The 15,621-nt window shown below is 36.7% G+C and overlaps 1 protein-coding gene across 4 annotated transcripts in view; it reads left to right on the top strand.

Annotated features, from left to right (window-relative positions):
- The window catches only part of SNCA (synuclein alpha), a 160,866-nt gene that overhangs the window by 111,446 nt on the left and 33,799 nt on the right, over positions 1 to 15,621 (top strand). For 2 of the 4 annotated variants that reach the window (XM_044388082.3, XM_044388083.3), the window contains exon 5: positions 4,849 to 4,925. The exons of the other annotated variants lie outside the window; for them this stretch is intronic. In XM_044388082.3, coding sequence (XP_044244017.2) covers positions 4,849 to 4,925 — 77 coding nt within the window. The remainder of the gene's footprint in view (positions 1 to 4,848; positions 4,926 to 15,621) is intronic. 4 annotated transcript variants of the gene reach the window in all.

The following is a 15,621-nucleotide window of genomic DNA, read 5'->3' as shown; positions in this document are numbered from 1 at the left end:
AAATATTCACAGGGCCCTAGAAACCTACATTTTTAACAAGAAAGGACCCCTAATGATTGTAAGTCTTGCCGAAGAGGTTGGTTTGGGGAAGTAATTTTCATCTCCATTGTGCATTAGAATAAATACACAATAAAATTAAAAGTCATGCAATTGAACAAAAATAATTTTATTACACAAAGTATTAATTTACATTTGTGAAAAGATAAACTGAGGCATATTAAAATTTTTAAGAGTTTATTTGAGCCAAAATTTGATTCAAATCTGGAATCATCCAACCTAGCAGATGGAAAGGAGCTCGAGATGGTGTACAAAATAAGACTGGGTAGGCAGAAGGGAGTAGGAACAAGTAAGTTACACTTACACAAAAAAGCAGGTTGGTTATGACAAGGTTACTTTCCTTTAGGGAGTGGCGGGGCATCTATCAGACAGTTACCCTAAATAGTGCTGATCTGGGGACTCCTTATTGATTCGTTGAAGATTTCATTTCTGTGAGAGCTGAAACTGCAATTGAGTTGAATCTTGCTTTGGTTAGGTGGGGCTTAGCCTAAATGACTCCATTTGGGGCCTTTTTTTTTTTTTTAAACAATCTCCCCCTTTTGATCAGGATCTCAGTCTAATTAAGAGACTTGATAAAAAATTTAAGGCTTTAGCACTACTCCCGTTTATCACTCTGGAGCTCTCATGGTTTTTATTGAATCTCGTCATAGTACTCATAGGTCACGATGTCGGGTTCACGTTTTTTAAGTTGGTCATTCTCTTTGTTCCTTTTACGATGTTCTATTCTTAGGGAGGTCATTTGCTTGGTGGTTAGCAGCTGTGAACATGCATTTAAATCTTTTGAAAGAATATAGTGCACTGGAGAGACTACAATGATTATTACGGGCAGGATCATTCCCAATGTATGGAGTGCAATTTAAAGCCATGGTCCCCAAAACCCTAACCAGTCAGACTCAGATAAGCCAAGAAAAGACCCCTTTGAAGAGGTCACTTTCTTAACCCAACTGGCTTGTTGAGTGATCTTATGCAGCTGGGTATCAGCTTCCCCAGAAACGTCCATCTAAGTGCAGCAAGTGCTGTTGGCCACAGCACAGATGTCTCCTTGCTTTGCTAAGGGATAATTAAGGGCTCTTCTATTTATCATGAACAACTTTGGCCAGAGAATCTGAGGACTTTTATTAGGCGGGTATTTCTTTAGCAGGAGATTCTGCAACATCTTCAAGAATTAAGGAGAGTTTCCTGATCATAGCCTCATTTGCACTTCTAATCTGGGGAGTAGGGATCTGCTGAAGGAAGTGAATCTTAAATCATGAGTGTCTACTGGTAATTCCTGCTTGAGTCTGTGGCTCAGGGCTGGAAATGCAACAGCCATGAGGCTGGTAATATGTAAGTAACGGTCTATAGACCATACCAGTGGTTTTATTTTGTTTAGCCTTGCCTTGTGTCCCTTTCATTGTATAGAGGCTGGGTGAAAAGTTTCCCAGGTTTGAGATTATTAGCTAGAGATAGGAAAATGGACATCTAGGGTTAGGGAGTTGGACACCATAGAGATGAGGCTGAGTTTGTGCCAGAGAAACTGAGGCATTGGATAATCAGGGAGAAGTTTGTGGTGGGCAGAGCTACTGGATCCGCCCGTGTTGTGGAAAATCCTACGGTCATTTGGAGGTTGGATTACTCTCCTTTGCAATGGCCTAAGATACATGAATAGCGGCACTATCTTTCCAGGCCAGAAGAAGGAAAAGATAGACAAAAGAATCATAAAGATATTCATGTGGTCAGAGAAGAAAGAACTAGAAAGAAATGTTTTTGATATGGCATATTAGGAAGAAGCAGTCCTCCTCGATGTCAGCGTTTTCTCTTCCTGGCCAATTTGATTTTGAGGTTTTCAGCATTTGCACAGGACCAGATGTCAGGTGGAGCCTCCTTCAGGTGTGAAATATGCACAAATTTTAATACCTTGGAATTGACTGCAGTGTCAGTGGTCCAGAGTACTTGGTAGGGTCCTTTCCATGAATCCCACTTTTGCAAAAGCATTAGAGTAACAAAATGATCTATAAATGACAAAAAGCTTTAAAATGCCCATGGTTAAAGATCTGAGGAGAGTTCATTATAATGGAATTGTTGAGGAAACTTGGTTATTTCTGTGACATACATTTTAAGAAAATAACTGGAATTATGACTGATAACATTCTATCAGAACATACCATATTTTTATGAATTTTGTACAAATTTGAGAACATTTATATTAATAACATGCATTTATCTATATAGAGAGAGATGTATATACACATGTATGTTCACATAGGTACACGCGTACACACACACACACACACACACACACATCTGTGTCCAAAAGTATAACCTGAGAAGGTTTATCATTACTATTTAACAATGCTTAACACATAATTTAACATACCAAATAAACCTAATTGGTTTTACATCTCTCTTTTACAATCTGAGAAACAAATCCTTTGAGATTTTCCAGGGTTCCTCAAGGAGGAAATCTCAAAATTAGTTTGAAGTTAGAATCTGATTTCAAGAAAATGTCAAAAGGCTTGAGCATTGGACTAATTAGGATCATAGATCATTATGAAATAATACTTAATTATTAAACAGAAGTGACAAAAGATGATGTTAAAAGCTATATAAAAAGCTGCATAGTTAGAAACAAAACTTAACTCTCTTAATAGTGGTAAGATTGGGTCTTATTAAGTAATCAGAGACCTGAAAAAGACAATGTGAAGCATGGTAGGTTATTTTTGGTAAAACACAAAACCTTTGCTGACCAGATTTGCAGATTACTTAAAAAGTAGAGAAATCTTTTTTTAAAAACTTCGTAAGAGCAGACCAATAATCTAAGAAAATTTTGTCCTTTTAACAGAGAAAACTAATTTCCAACTTTGTACCAGTGCACTTTTGATATTAAAACTCATTTTTAAAAAATAAAGAAAAAATCCATTCTATTTTTAGCCAGCTTGATCACACATAAAATTCCTTTTCCAATATTCCCATTCCACAAACCTACGACTTTTGTATATCCAGTCAGATTTTCCTCTTTCTCACTCTGAAACAATCATTTTACTTTCCTTACCAAATTTTCATATACAATGGTTTCCTTTCACCTTTATTATTTCTAAGTAGTTTTAACAAAATATATTGATTAGAATTCTTAACTCTTAGAATTCTTCATTCCTGGTGAAAACTAAGAAGTTAGCAGTTATGGATTGTTACACCAGCATTCTGTGGGCTTGCAAATTTATAAATTTAATAATTTCTAGAAGCATATTCTTTCTCATAGTAAATTTTCCAATGTGGCATGTTTATTAATGGACACAATAACCTTTAGTTCCTCTGTAAAAGGTGGCCAAAAGTGGATAAACCTGTGATCAGTAATTAATGATTTAGTATTTTATCTTATTTGGAAATTATGTAGATAGTCAATGAATATGCGTTTTAATTTGTCTCAGTATAACTTTGAGGTTTCAAGTTACCAAAAAGATCTTGGAAACTTTAAAAGTTGACATATGATGAAGCATAGTTATTGTTGAAAATTCCATTCGTAAAATTTTACTTACATCAATTTACTTGTTCTTACCAATTATGTTTAGATTATAGTCATGAAAATTTTTTGAGACATTAAGCAACTAACCTTCATTTTATGCTATCTTTCTTGCTAACAAATTCTGTAACAGAGACAGTGTGAGCTTATTTGACTTTTAGTTAACCTAGGTAGAATAAAAGTATTATATTTAATGCTGATAACTTTAAAGACATGCCTGTTTTAATTAAACTAATGAAGTTTAACTAGCTTCTACTTACTAAAGATTATGCTAGGTCCTGTGACCTAGAAAAACATTAGGATTAGTTTCTATATTTCTGAGCATATACTTGATTCATGTAAATGGTTGTCTTTAGGACCATTAAATAGAGCTGTTTACAAATTAATTTTGCCAATACCACCTGAAGATAGAAAAAAATCACACATTTATAACATACATACATAAACATATATATATAAATGCAACAGAGATCTTAGAGCTTTTGTTTTAAAATCTTAGCCATGAGATAGGTAAGATATGAAGAACTCACTAGTTTATAAAACAACAGTTGAATCCAAATTGTGCTTATGGCAGATAGAATAAGTTAAGGTTCCCTGCTCAGATGCCTAAAGCTTTTTACTGATATTCGAGAGACTTTTAAGATTTATCTTAAGCCTAATTTTTGAAATAATGTTTTTCTTTATTTTTTTCTTCTGATAAATATCTTGGTTCTTAACACCAAGTAGAATAATTACATCTCAAAAGACCCAGAAAAAGAATGCCATTTCCACCAAGAAGGACTTTTGTTCCCTAAATTCAGATGTTTTATAATATCTGCAAGCCTTCTGAGATGAATAGGGGAGGTTTGGGGATTGGCAAAAAGGATAGGTGGGCTTTAAATTGTTTCTAGAGTCCCATTTGTGTTCTTGTAAAGACTGAATTTGTAAAACAACTAGAGTTGTTTTTAATTCCTCAAAGAGCTGGCTTGCAACTCCTAAAATGATAGTAAGAGATTGACCCACCCATCCAACTATATTATCCCCTGTTTGCTTCTTTCTATCAGGAAGATCTTCAACTAAAACCTAAATCAAAAGATCCCTATGTTCTAGATTTAGAGTTGTGTGTCTTGGAATGTTTTAATAAGTCCTTCCACAAAGGTTTCAGAATGTTTCCCGCTGGGTACGTAGTTTCATTTTAGCTTAGTGGAGAAGGCCTAAAAAAGAGTTCTAATCAGGCTATGAGTATCAGCTTCTAATTTGTCCAACTTCTAAGCATACAACTTAAGAAAACATTCTTTTGCATATTTTGTCAGGTTTCAGCTGGGACAGACATGAACTATTCCTGGCAGTACTGCACAACACCATGGACAAAGGGGTATCCCCAAAGAAGGTACAAAAGACACTATCCTCCTAAGAACAAGAGCCACTCCCAAGGACAGCCAAAAGACAGACGAAAGATAATTTTCCCAAGAGCTGGCAAGAGTCAGTGGGACCATAGCCACAAATGGGGTGCAACATGCATTTCTGTCCAGCCATATTTTTGGAGACCCCAACCTGAAGGTTGCCAAGCCAAGTTCTCAGTACATAAAATATGACAAGAAGGTAATAGTTATACCTGAGAGAGAAAAATCAACAAAGAATGGGTACCTGAAAGCAAATTCACAAGTCACAATTCAAAAACCTCATTCTTACTTTTTTTTTTCCCTTCCAATCTGAATTTGGAAAGAAAGGGATAATATGAAATTTTACCTTCCTGTCCTAACCAGGCACTACAGATAGAGATCTGTCAGAACTGACTTCGGTGAGAATTCTCACCCTTTGCTGACTTCTGCCACTTTTCCCAGGATCTTGTCTGCAGGCACTGGAGTGAGTGAAGTATCTTTGCAGGTCTCATCCTGGTCACCTGAAACTAAGAGAGCAAAATTAATTTTCCCTCTACTCTTTATGGTGAATGCTTGGCTGTGACCCCTTTTCCTCTAGGGCACCTCCTAAATGGATAAGTTATCTAGGTTAAAAGTTCTCTACCATAGTCACTAAAATTCAAGATTATCATTGGTAAGATTGACCTGTTTGTTCAGCCTTAAAATAAGGTTTTATTCATCTGAGGCCTCACACTGGACCATGTCCAGCTTAACCCAGACCCAGTTCGATTCCAGTTAGTTTCTAGGCCCATTCCAGGAAAAGAAATGCTCAAAGTCTGAAAGCTTATAGCCCAAAACTGCAGAGCTAGGATTCAAAAGGGACTTTCCATGACCTCCAGGCACATGGCAAGAATGTAATGAGCTCAATAGGCACAACAGGCACATTTGGTCCATTTCCCTGCTTACTTGCTTGTCTGGGGGCTTTAGAGGTCTCCTTTGGTTCCCACTTCTGACAACAGAACTGCTAAGAGATAAACCAAGGCATATTAAAAAATTTAAGTATATATTTGGGCAAAATTAACTTGAATCAGGCAGCATCCGAACTAGAAAGGAGCTCGATTCATTGTACAAAATAAAAGATTTACAGGAAGAAGGGAGTGGGAACAAGAAGTTATACTTAAGTCAAAAAGCGGGTTGGTTATGGTAAAGTTACTTTCCTTTAGGAGATGGCAGGGGTCTATGAGGCAGTTAACCTAACTAGTGCTGATCAAACGATTCATGATGGACTGGTTTAAGATTCCCTTTCTAGGAGAATTGAAACTCTAAGTCTTGGTTTGGTGAAATGGAACTTCACCTAAGTAACTTCATGTTGGGCCTGTTGTCTTGTTTCTTAACATAGCTAAGTATAACATGAATAAAAAATACATCAGTACATATATAGTGGTATTCATTAAAAATAGAATGCTAACCGAAAGTTATGTAACAGTGTGAAATAAAACTAACAGATGTAAATATAAGCAAAGTTAGTGAAATTTGAGTTGCCTTTTGAATCACAGTTTGACCAAGGGAAACAGACTCTCTACTATTTTCCAAATATGAAGGTTTTTAATACAGGGACTCAGCCCCTTCCATAACCAACAGAAAGACAGAGGTACTGAGAGTCAGGGAAGCTACCACCAACTTGCTGGGGATGCAACAGCCATTTGGGTGGGTGCTCATGCCCTTGCCTTCGAGCGAGCTGAGCAGTTGGCCTGACTCTCTCCTCATGCTTTTCGTCGCTTTTCACTCCTCCTTTGCTTGCTTCCCTTTCCCCTCACTTTCCTGTTCTTAGAATCGTACTTCCCAATTGGTAATTGGTCATATATCAGCTGTTTGACATAACAGGTTAATCTAGAAAGAACTTGAGTTTGTGTTTTAAGATGGAAGAGGTCACAGCCATGTCTAAGTCTATACCTTTATTTAGCAATGGAGGGCCATTCCACTGTAATATTTTTGACAACCATTTGGGTTGTCCATGGGTCATATGCAGAAGTAAGAGACTAAACTTACTCTATTTCATTGTTCTTAAGACAATCTCACTTGAGGGGCACCTGGGTGGCACAGCGGTTAAGCGTCTGCCTTCGGCTCAGGGCGTGATCCCGGCGTTATGGGATCGAGCCCCACATCAGGCTCCTCTGCTATGAGCCTGCTTCTTCCTCTCCCACTCCCCCTGCTTGTGTTCCCTCTCTCGCTGGCTGTCTCTATCTCTGTCAAATAAATAAATAAATCTTAAAAAAAAAAAAAAAGACAATCTCACTTGAAAAAAGAAAACGCAGATCTTCTGGAGATAGGGCCTATAAGAGAGAAAAAAGGTATTCTCTTACTCATCTATTTACTCTATTGAACTTTGCACACAAGTTCTCTTCCTAAACATGCAGGCATGCGCCATAATCTAAGCATTTTTTCCTCATGTATTTTAATACCCTAATATATTCTGGCTTAATACATTATAATGAAAACTTGGGAACAAAATGTTCCCATTTTCCTTTGTGGAAAAATGAACAGAAGCTGAATTTCATATTTTCTCAATGGGATTATGTTTTGAAAACAAGTCCTTACTTAATATCCATAAATACAAAATCTTAATGTTATTTAACATGCAAAACATAATTAGGCACAGTTCTAAATTGGAGTTGAAATTGAAATCTATCAAGATATTTCTAGATAATACTCAACGTTTTTAGAGATAAGTTTATAAAATGGTAAATATACAAATTGAGGATAAAATTATATCTAGTGATTAAACTGTATCTTATAGTATTCTCTTTGGAATAGCTGCCAAATATTTTAGTAAGCTTAAAAATCTATTAATACGTGGAGTTGACAAATATAGATCACATAATCATATTCTGAAAAACATAGGGTTAGAGACTATTGAAATGAATGTGTACATTTTATTATATTTGATATGAAAAATGACATAGACAACTGATCATCTACTGACAGATGCTGTTTTCTATATGCCATCCATTTCCCCCCCCCCAAAACCTGGATAATTTCAAAGCAAATACCTATTTTACAATGATTAAATAATCAAATGTTTACTTAATTTCTAAAAGTTAAAGACACTTTTTTAATGCAAAACTCTAATATATTTTCATACTTAAAAAACAACTCTTTAATTAAATACCTACCCAGTGTTCAAACTTCCCCAGCAGTTTCATATTTGCTTAAATCAGGATTCAAATAAAAATAAAATAACATTCTTTAAAAAAAAACATTGTTAAGTTGCAATTTTCTGATGCTCTCTCATCTAATCTTTAGGTTCCTCAAAACTTTTGTTTTCCTTGAGATTTACTTTGGTGAAGTAACTGTATCATTTGTCTTATATCATACACCAGAGTCAGAAATTTTGCCAGTTGCATCTAATGTGAACACGATCTTCACCGCATACATTGCTGTAAATTTTCAGATCGAGAAATAGACGTGCATCCAATTCAGATGTTCAGCAAGGATACCTCATAAGGAGCACAGAATATGTGTTTCTGTCTCTTCATGTCATGTTCGCAGCCATTGCCAAGCACTGCCTAATTTCCTTGTAGAAAGATGATGCTCTATTTTTCCTTTCTTAGCCAGATTAGAGAGAAAAACTTGACTCACTCTGTTTAACCTAAGGTGCAGTTAGTACAGGAAAGGCAAAATACGTACCTGGTAATTCTGAGATACGTTTCTTGTCAATTCTGGCTCTAATTTTTTTCCATAAAATAATCTTTCTCCTACCTGATCTGTGCCTTTCTCATCCTGCACCATCCTGTTCTGACCACTGTGTAGTAAACTTTAGTGAAGATTTGGGGACAGCAGGTTATGTGTGGGGGGCACGGTGGGATAGTGAAATTATTTTGCAGCACAGGACTCAACAGAAAATAGGAAACGGAATATCAGTTATCTTTGTCCATAAGGGATTTTGCTTACTTACATAGCAGGAATCATCACGGGAGTAGGCCGATCTTCCACACTGTCGCTTCAGCCCCACCAGTTCCTTGGCTCTCGCTAGTTCCCCCGGCAATGTCTTTGAGGTGGATTTTTCTACACACAGGTGACTCATCAGAGTAGTTTGATAGAGACAATTCTCACCTGTGCTTTAATGAATATTGTTTTTCCTTCTAGGTAAGCTTCTATAATATAAAAGATGCAATGGCCCTATAGAACATATGATGCTTTTTTAAGATTTTATTTATTTGAGAGAGACACAGAGAGAGAGAGAGAGAAAGAGAGAGAACTTGAGCAGGGGGAAGGGGAAGAAGCAGAGGGAGAAGCCGACGTCCTGCTGAGCAGGGAGCCTGACTTGGGGCTCGATCCCAGAACCCTGGGACCATGATCTGAACCGAAGGCAGATGCTTCACTGACTGAGCCACCCAAGTGCCCCCAGGAAAAGACTCTTAACTAAGTCTTAAAAGAATAATTTGGACATAAGACATGATAGAAAGTCTAATTTCTCAGTTCCTGGAATCTATAGATATTTCAATTAAAACATCTGAATGCCAGAACTCTTGGAGAACTTCAGAATAGTGGTTAAGAGCAGTCAGAAGTCACCCCTGCCAATTCAACTCTGAGTAAGTTACTAAACCTCTCTAAGACCAAGTTTTCTAGGGAAGATGTAGCTAGGGATAGTGTGCCTCACAGGAATTCTGTGAGCTGCCCCCACTGTATTTAACGTAATATAGTTATTTAAGATTTTTACAGTTAATAATTTATTAAAATATTAATGTACTAGGGAGCCTGGGTGTCTCAGTTGGTTAAGCATCCAACTTGATTTCAGCTCAGGACATGGTCTTGGGGTTGTGAGATTGAAGCCCCTCGTTGGGCTCTGCTCTGAAGCCTGCTTGAGATTCTCTCTCCCGCTCTCCCTCTGCCTCTCCCACACTTATTCCCCACCCCTGCTTGTGAGTGCTCTCGTTCTCTCTCTTAAAAAAAAAATTATCAATAGAGAAAACAACACTTAAAAAGCCCAGCAGTCAGGCTTGTGAGTGCAATATATTTATGCCTTTAATGAGTTAAAGGTTTCTGAAAGTATAAGCCTGTTCTTGCTATATGCTGATAGTTATTGAACATCTTGGGATTTATTTTTGATTGCTTATGCTTCTTATTCTTTCCCCTCTTTCTTCCATTTGTTAAATGACAAAGATTCAGCTGTGTACATTTAAAAAATCCAATTGGCTTTATTAAACAATAAATGGGGCAGCATCCCATCTAGCAAGTGGGGGGGCCGTCCAAGGAGATGCACAAAATGAAAGGTTTTTATAGAAGGAGGGTGGGGCGAGAAGGATATTAACAAAAGAAATGAATTATTTCAGGGAGGCCACTTTCTGGGGGGGGGGGGACAAGGTGTTTTGTCATACAGATTACCTCTTTTTTTGAGGGACGAAGAGGACCCAAGTGGCAGATTGATTGGCACTGACTGAAATACTCCTGACTGGTTAAGACTACATTTTGGGGGGAGGTCGAAGCAGCAATTAGAATAGGTATCAAGCCCTGATGCCATTTTGGACCTGTGGTTTTCTTTCTAACAATCCCCCTCCCCTCCCCCCCCCCAATTTTGAGCAGACTCTGAGCTTAACTGACAGATGTGATCAAACTTTAAAACACTAGCATCTCTCTAAGCCACCGCACTGAAGTTCCCACAGCTTTTGTTTCTCCTCTGTGAGGCATCCATAGGCCATGACCTTTTTACTTAACCTCTGTGATATCCATAGGTCACATTTCCAGTTGACATTTTTTAAGTTGATAATTCTTGTTGTTGTTGTTCCTTGGGTGCTCCAGGTGTAGGGAGATCATTTGCTTGGTGGTTAGTGGTTGCAAACATACATTTAAAGTTTTTGAGAGAATATAATACACCAAGGAGATTATTACGATCACTATAAGCAGGATAATTCCCAATATTTAGAGTATACTTTGGAACCACGGTCCCCAAGACCTAAACCATCAAAATCAAATAAGTCAAAGAGAAACCCCATGAAAGGAATCACCTTTTTAAAGCCAAGCAGCTTGTCCTGTTTGAGTTTTAGCTTTCTCAAAAGCATTAAGCTAGGTATAACAAGTGGTTTTGGACAAAACACACAGACACCTCCTTGCTCACCTACAAGATAATCAAGACTAATTCTATTATCAACGTCAACTTTGGCTAGAGAGCTTAAGGACCTTTGTGGGGCTGCTATTGCTTTAGAAGATTTTGTAATTTTAAGAAGGTGACATTTTTATTATATTTATGTAATCTTATATAAATTTATATAAACATATTTATCCCTAGCTGGGGAAATAAGGACCTGCCAAAAGGAATGAATCCTCAATCTCAAAAGCCTCCTGAGAGGTCCTTTTTAACTCAACAGTGTAAATTTAGGAGAATCAACGAATAAGATGTCTTATTTTGCTTGTGAAAAATTAGGGGTACATTTAGGTTTTCTCCTAGCCTGAAATCAAAGGTGTTACTCCCTGCCTTAGCAATGGCCTGGGAGATACAGATAAGGGTGTTCTCTTTCTAGGCCAATGCCAGAGAAAAGGAGAGGAAAAGAGGGAGAAGAAGTTTTGTGTTCAGTTAAACTATGAAGTCTTACCCCAGCGTCTTGGCTGGAAATAATCTACCTCCATGTCAGCTACTTCTCTGACTGTGGGTTTGATTTAGCAGTTCGAGCATCCTTTTAGTTTGGGAGCAGTGTCAGTGCTCAGAGGCACTCGTTAAGGCCCCTCTCAATGGGGGCTCACGGGCATATCACCATTTTAGAATGCCCAGTCACCACAGTCCAGAGGGTGACTGACGGGCTCCTTTAAAATTAGGATCTACCTGGGTGATGGCCATTGGGGAGGGTATGTGTTGTAATGAGCCCTGGGTATTATCTGACTGATGAGTCACAGACCTGTACCCTTGAAACAAGTAATACATTATATGTTAATTTGAAAAAATAATTTAAAAAAGAAAAAAATTAAGATTTAGAAAACGTTTATTGATGGCAGGCTTGAGCATAAAACACTGGAGACTTAGAGTAGCTGATCATACTAGCATGGGACAACAAGGGATCAGCAAAAGGCTGTAACACTGGTAGGATTTCAGGTTGGTAAAGCTTTTGTTAAGGCTCCTAGGATTTGTCTGGTGAAGTGGGTCCCTTGATCACTGGAGATAGTGGAAAATACACTTCAAGTGGGAAACACATTTAAGTTTTTTGTTTCTCCTGTGAAGGCATCAGACTTGGAGCAAGAAAAGGCTTTAACCCATCCAGAAAATGCATATACAATAACAAGAACATATTGATAACCCATGCTAAGTAGCTGTTTAATGAAGTCTAGTTGCAGGTGTTTCACTGAATTTACAGCCATTATTTGTCCATAGCAGCTTTTCTGATTCAGAAGCAGACTGTTGCTTCTGTGTCACAAGCACATTAGGATGGCAAAGTCTGGCAATGAGGGGCTATTTCTACAGGAAAATAGACTTTACATGTGCCACAATCCTACAAATGTGATATAAAAAAGGCTTATTATTACTTATTTGCAACACTTCCATGTAAATTACATATCAAACATCCAATTTGTTTGACAAATCTTTTGGAATATTCCAGGTAAAACAGGCATATTTAAAAGAACTGATTTTGGAAGTTTGTCACAAATACCCAAAAAAAGGTTTTAAAGCACTTATCTAAATAGGATCACAGATCATTATGAAACTTGATAATCAAAAGGTAAAGAATCTTATATAATAATCTTACCAAAACAGACCAAAAGTCCAAGAAAATTGTCCTTTTAACAGAGAGAAAACCAAATTTTAACTTTGCACCAGCTTATTTTGATATTAAAACTTATTTTTAAAATAATTTTATTCGGGGGTGCCAGGGTGGCTCCGTTGGTTAAATATCTGCCTTCAGCTCAGGTCATGATCTTTGGGTCCTGGGATCGAGCCTCACGTTGGGCTCCCCACTCAGTGGGGAGCCTGCTTCTCCCTCTTCTGCCTGCTGCTCTGCCTACTTGTGTGCGTTCTCTCTCTCTGTGTCAAATAAATAAATAAAACCTAAAAAAAAAATAAATTTAATCTTAGCCAGCTTGACCTCATACTAATTTTTAAAAGATTTCTTGTTCACAAACCTTTCATAATTTTTTATATATATTCTGACTTTGTCCTTTTTTTTTCTTTAACTTCAATTCAGGACAAAATTAATTTTTTCTCCCTCAACAAGAAAATGCATCTTAATTTTTCATACCTCTTTTTTTTTTTTTTTCTGAAAACCTATCCTACTTTCCTGGCATAAAGAGAGGTTTCTCTTATTTTTAGTAGTTTTAATTACATATATTAATTAGAACTTTAACCCTTAGAAACCTTGATTTCTAGTGAAAACTAAGAAGCAGTTGTGAATGGTCATATCAGCATTTTTAAAAATTTCAAATTTATGAATACATTTTAAAATTCCTAGAAGCATGTCTCTTAAAATCTTCAAATGTAGCATTAACATTTCCAAATGTCTTTTATTTAATCTACTTGATCTTAACAGTTCTGTTTAGATTACTTACAAAAACTTTATTAAACATTACACAAAGTTAGTCATTACCCTAAACTATTTTTGTTGTTGTTGACAGATTTTGTAAAAGATAAACTTATTTGGCTACTAAACTCAAGTAGAATAAAAATTTTATATTTAATGTTGACAACTCTAAAAACATGTTTTTTTAAATTAAACTATTTTTAAATTAAACTATTAAGCTAGGTTTTATCTCAAATATTTTTCAGATCACATGAATTTAAAAAAAACATTTGGGTTAGTTTCTGTCCGAGTTAAAGAATGCCAATCTTTAGAAGAGCCTGTCTTCAAACCAAGGAAATAGTTCTCTCTTACAAATTAATTTTAGTAATACCATCCAGAGGTAGAAACACATTGACAACACATAGATAGACAGACATAAACATACAGACAGAGGCAGATCTTATAGCTTCTATTTTAAAATCGCTGCCATGAAATAGGTACAAATTTACTGGTTATAAATGTTGGATGAGTTTCTTTTTCTGATAGATGAATTTAAGGTTATTGGCCTACATGGCTGACGGTTTCTTTTAATATTTGTGGAGAAGACACTTAAGATTTGTATTTGTCCTTGGCAAGTAAAGTTCTAAATGGATTTCCCCCTTGTTTTCTTCTTGATAAAACTTACCTCCCTGGAATTGGTGTTAGAGAGATGGACTAAGTTCCTGGAAAAGACCAGGTAGAACAATGAACATTGACATTTCAATAGCACAGGAAAAAAATGCAAGCTCTTTCTAGAATGACTCTCCTTCCCTTAAGGCCAGGATTTTTATAATACTTATACATGAAATTTGAGATAAATAGGGGAGGTTATAGGATTGGTTAAAAAAAAAAACCCAGATAGATAGATAGATAGATCGATCGATCGATCGATCTCGGTGTCTTTGAATTGGTTCTGTAATTGCACCTTTGGTCTTGTAAGACTAAACTTGTAAAATAAGGACAGCTGTTTTTAATTCCTCAAGGAACTGGGTTGCTGTGTATGCTATCAAAGCACAGACACACCCATCCACTTATGAGAATGTCTTCTTGTCTTCTGGTTACATTCACCTGAAGTGAGAGTGCTTAAAATTTTTTATATCAGGTTCTGAATATCAGCCTCCAATTTGGCCAAATTTCTGATTATAGACTCGTTAAGTCTTTTAAAATATCTTGTCAGGTTTTAGCTAGGACAAACAGTAAATATTTCTGGCAATATTAAACAACTTGATGGACCCGAGAGGCATCCTCAAAAAGGGTGTAAAAGATACTAATTTTTTTTCGGCATCCGTAGTTACTCCCAAAGATAGCCAAAAGGAACTGACAGCCTGCATGTGCCGGGCAGGCAGAAAGTCAAGCCATGTTCTTAAGATGTAAAATGAGAAAAGTAAAAAGAAAATACTTATGTGCAGGAAAGAATAAAAAATTAGTATGTCTAAATCTGGACCAGAAAGGATAACATTTTCTTTTAAAGTTTTTATTTAATCACCCAGTGCTCATCTCAACAGATGCTCTCCTTAATCCCCATCACCTACTCGCCCATCCCCCCATACATCTCCCCTCTGGTAACCACCAGTTTGTTCTCTTTAGTTAAGAGTCTGTGTCTTGATTTGTCTCTCTCTCTCTCTTTCTCTCTTTTTCTGCCCCTTTGCTCATCTGTTTAGTTTCTTAAATTCCACATACGAGCAAAATCATATAGTATTTGTCTTTCTCTGATTTCTTTCACTTAACATTATATTCTCTATCTCCATCTATGTCATTGCAAATGGCAAGGTTTCTTTTTTATGACTGAATAATATTCCAGAGTGTGCTTGACACACCACTTCTTTATCCATTCATCAATCGATGGACACTTGGATTGCTTCCATATCTTGGCTATTGTAAATAATGCTGTGATAAACATAGGGTTGTATGTATCTCTTTGAATTAGTGTTTCTGTATTCTTTGGGTAAATACCCAATAGCGCAATTGTTGGATCATAGTGATGTGGGAAACAAAAATGGCAAAAGAAAAAAAATTTAAATTTCCTTGCTGCTCACAGCCCACTGACAATAGGCAGAGTGACATTCTTCTGGGAGCTCAGCTGCCTCAATGTTGACACTTTGCTAAGGACAAAAGGCAATCTTTACCCGTTGCCCCAGGATCCTAAGAATCTATCTTAAGCATATAGAAATTCTTTTGGAGGGGTGCCTGGGTGGTTCAGTCATTA

This window comes from Ursus arctos, unplaced genomic scaffold (genome assembly GCF_023065955.2).
Source record: "Ursus arctos isolate Adak ecotype North America unplaced genomic scaffold, UrsArc2.0 scaffold_9, whole genome shotgun sequence".
Lineage (NCBI taxonomy): Eukaryota > Metazoa > Chordata > Mammalia > Carnivora > Ursidae > Ursus > Ursus arctos.
Note: the sequence above shows the minus strand (reverse complement) of the source record. Positions and strands in the feature narration are given on the sequence as shown.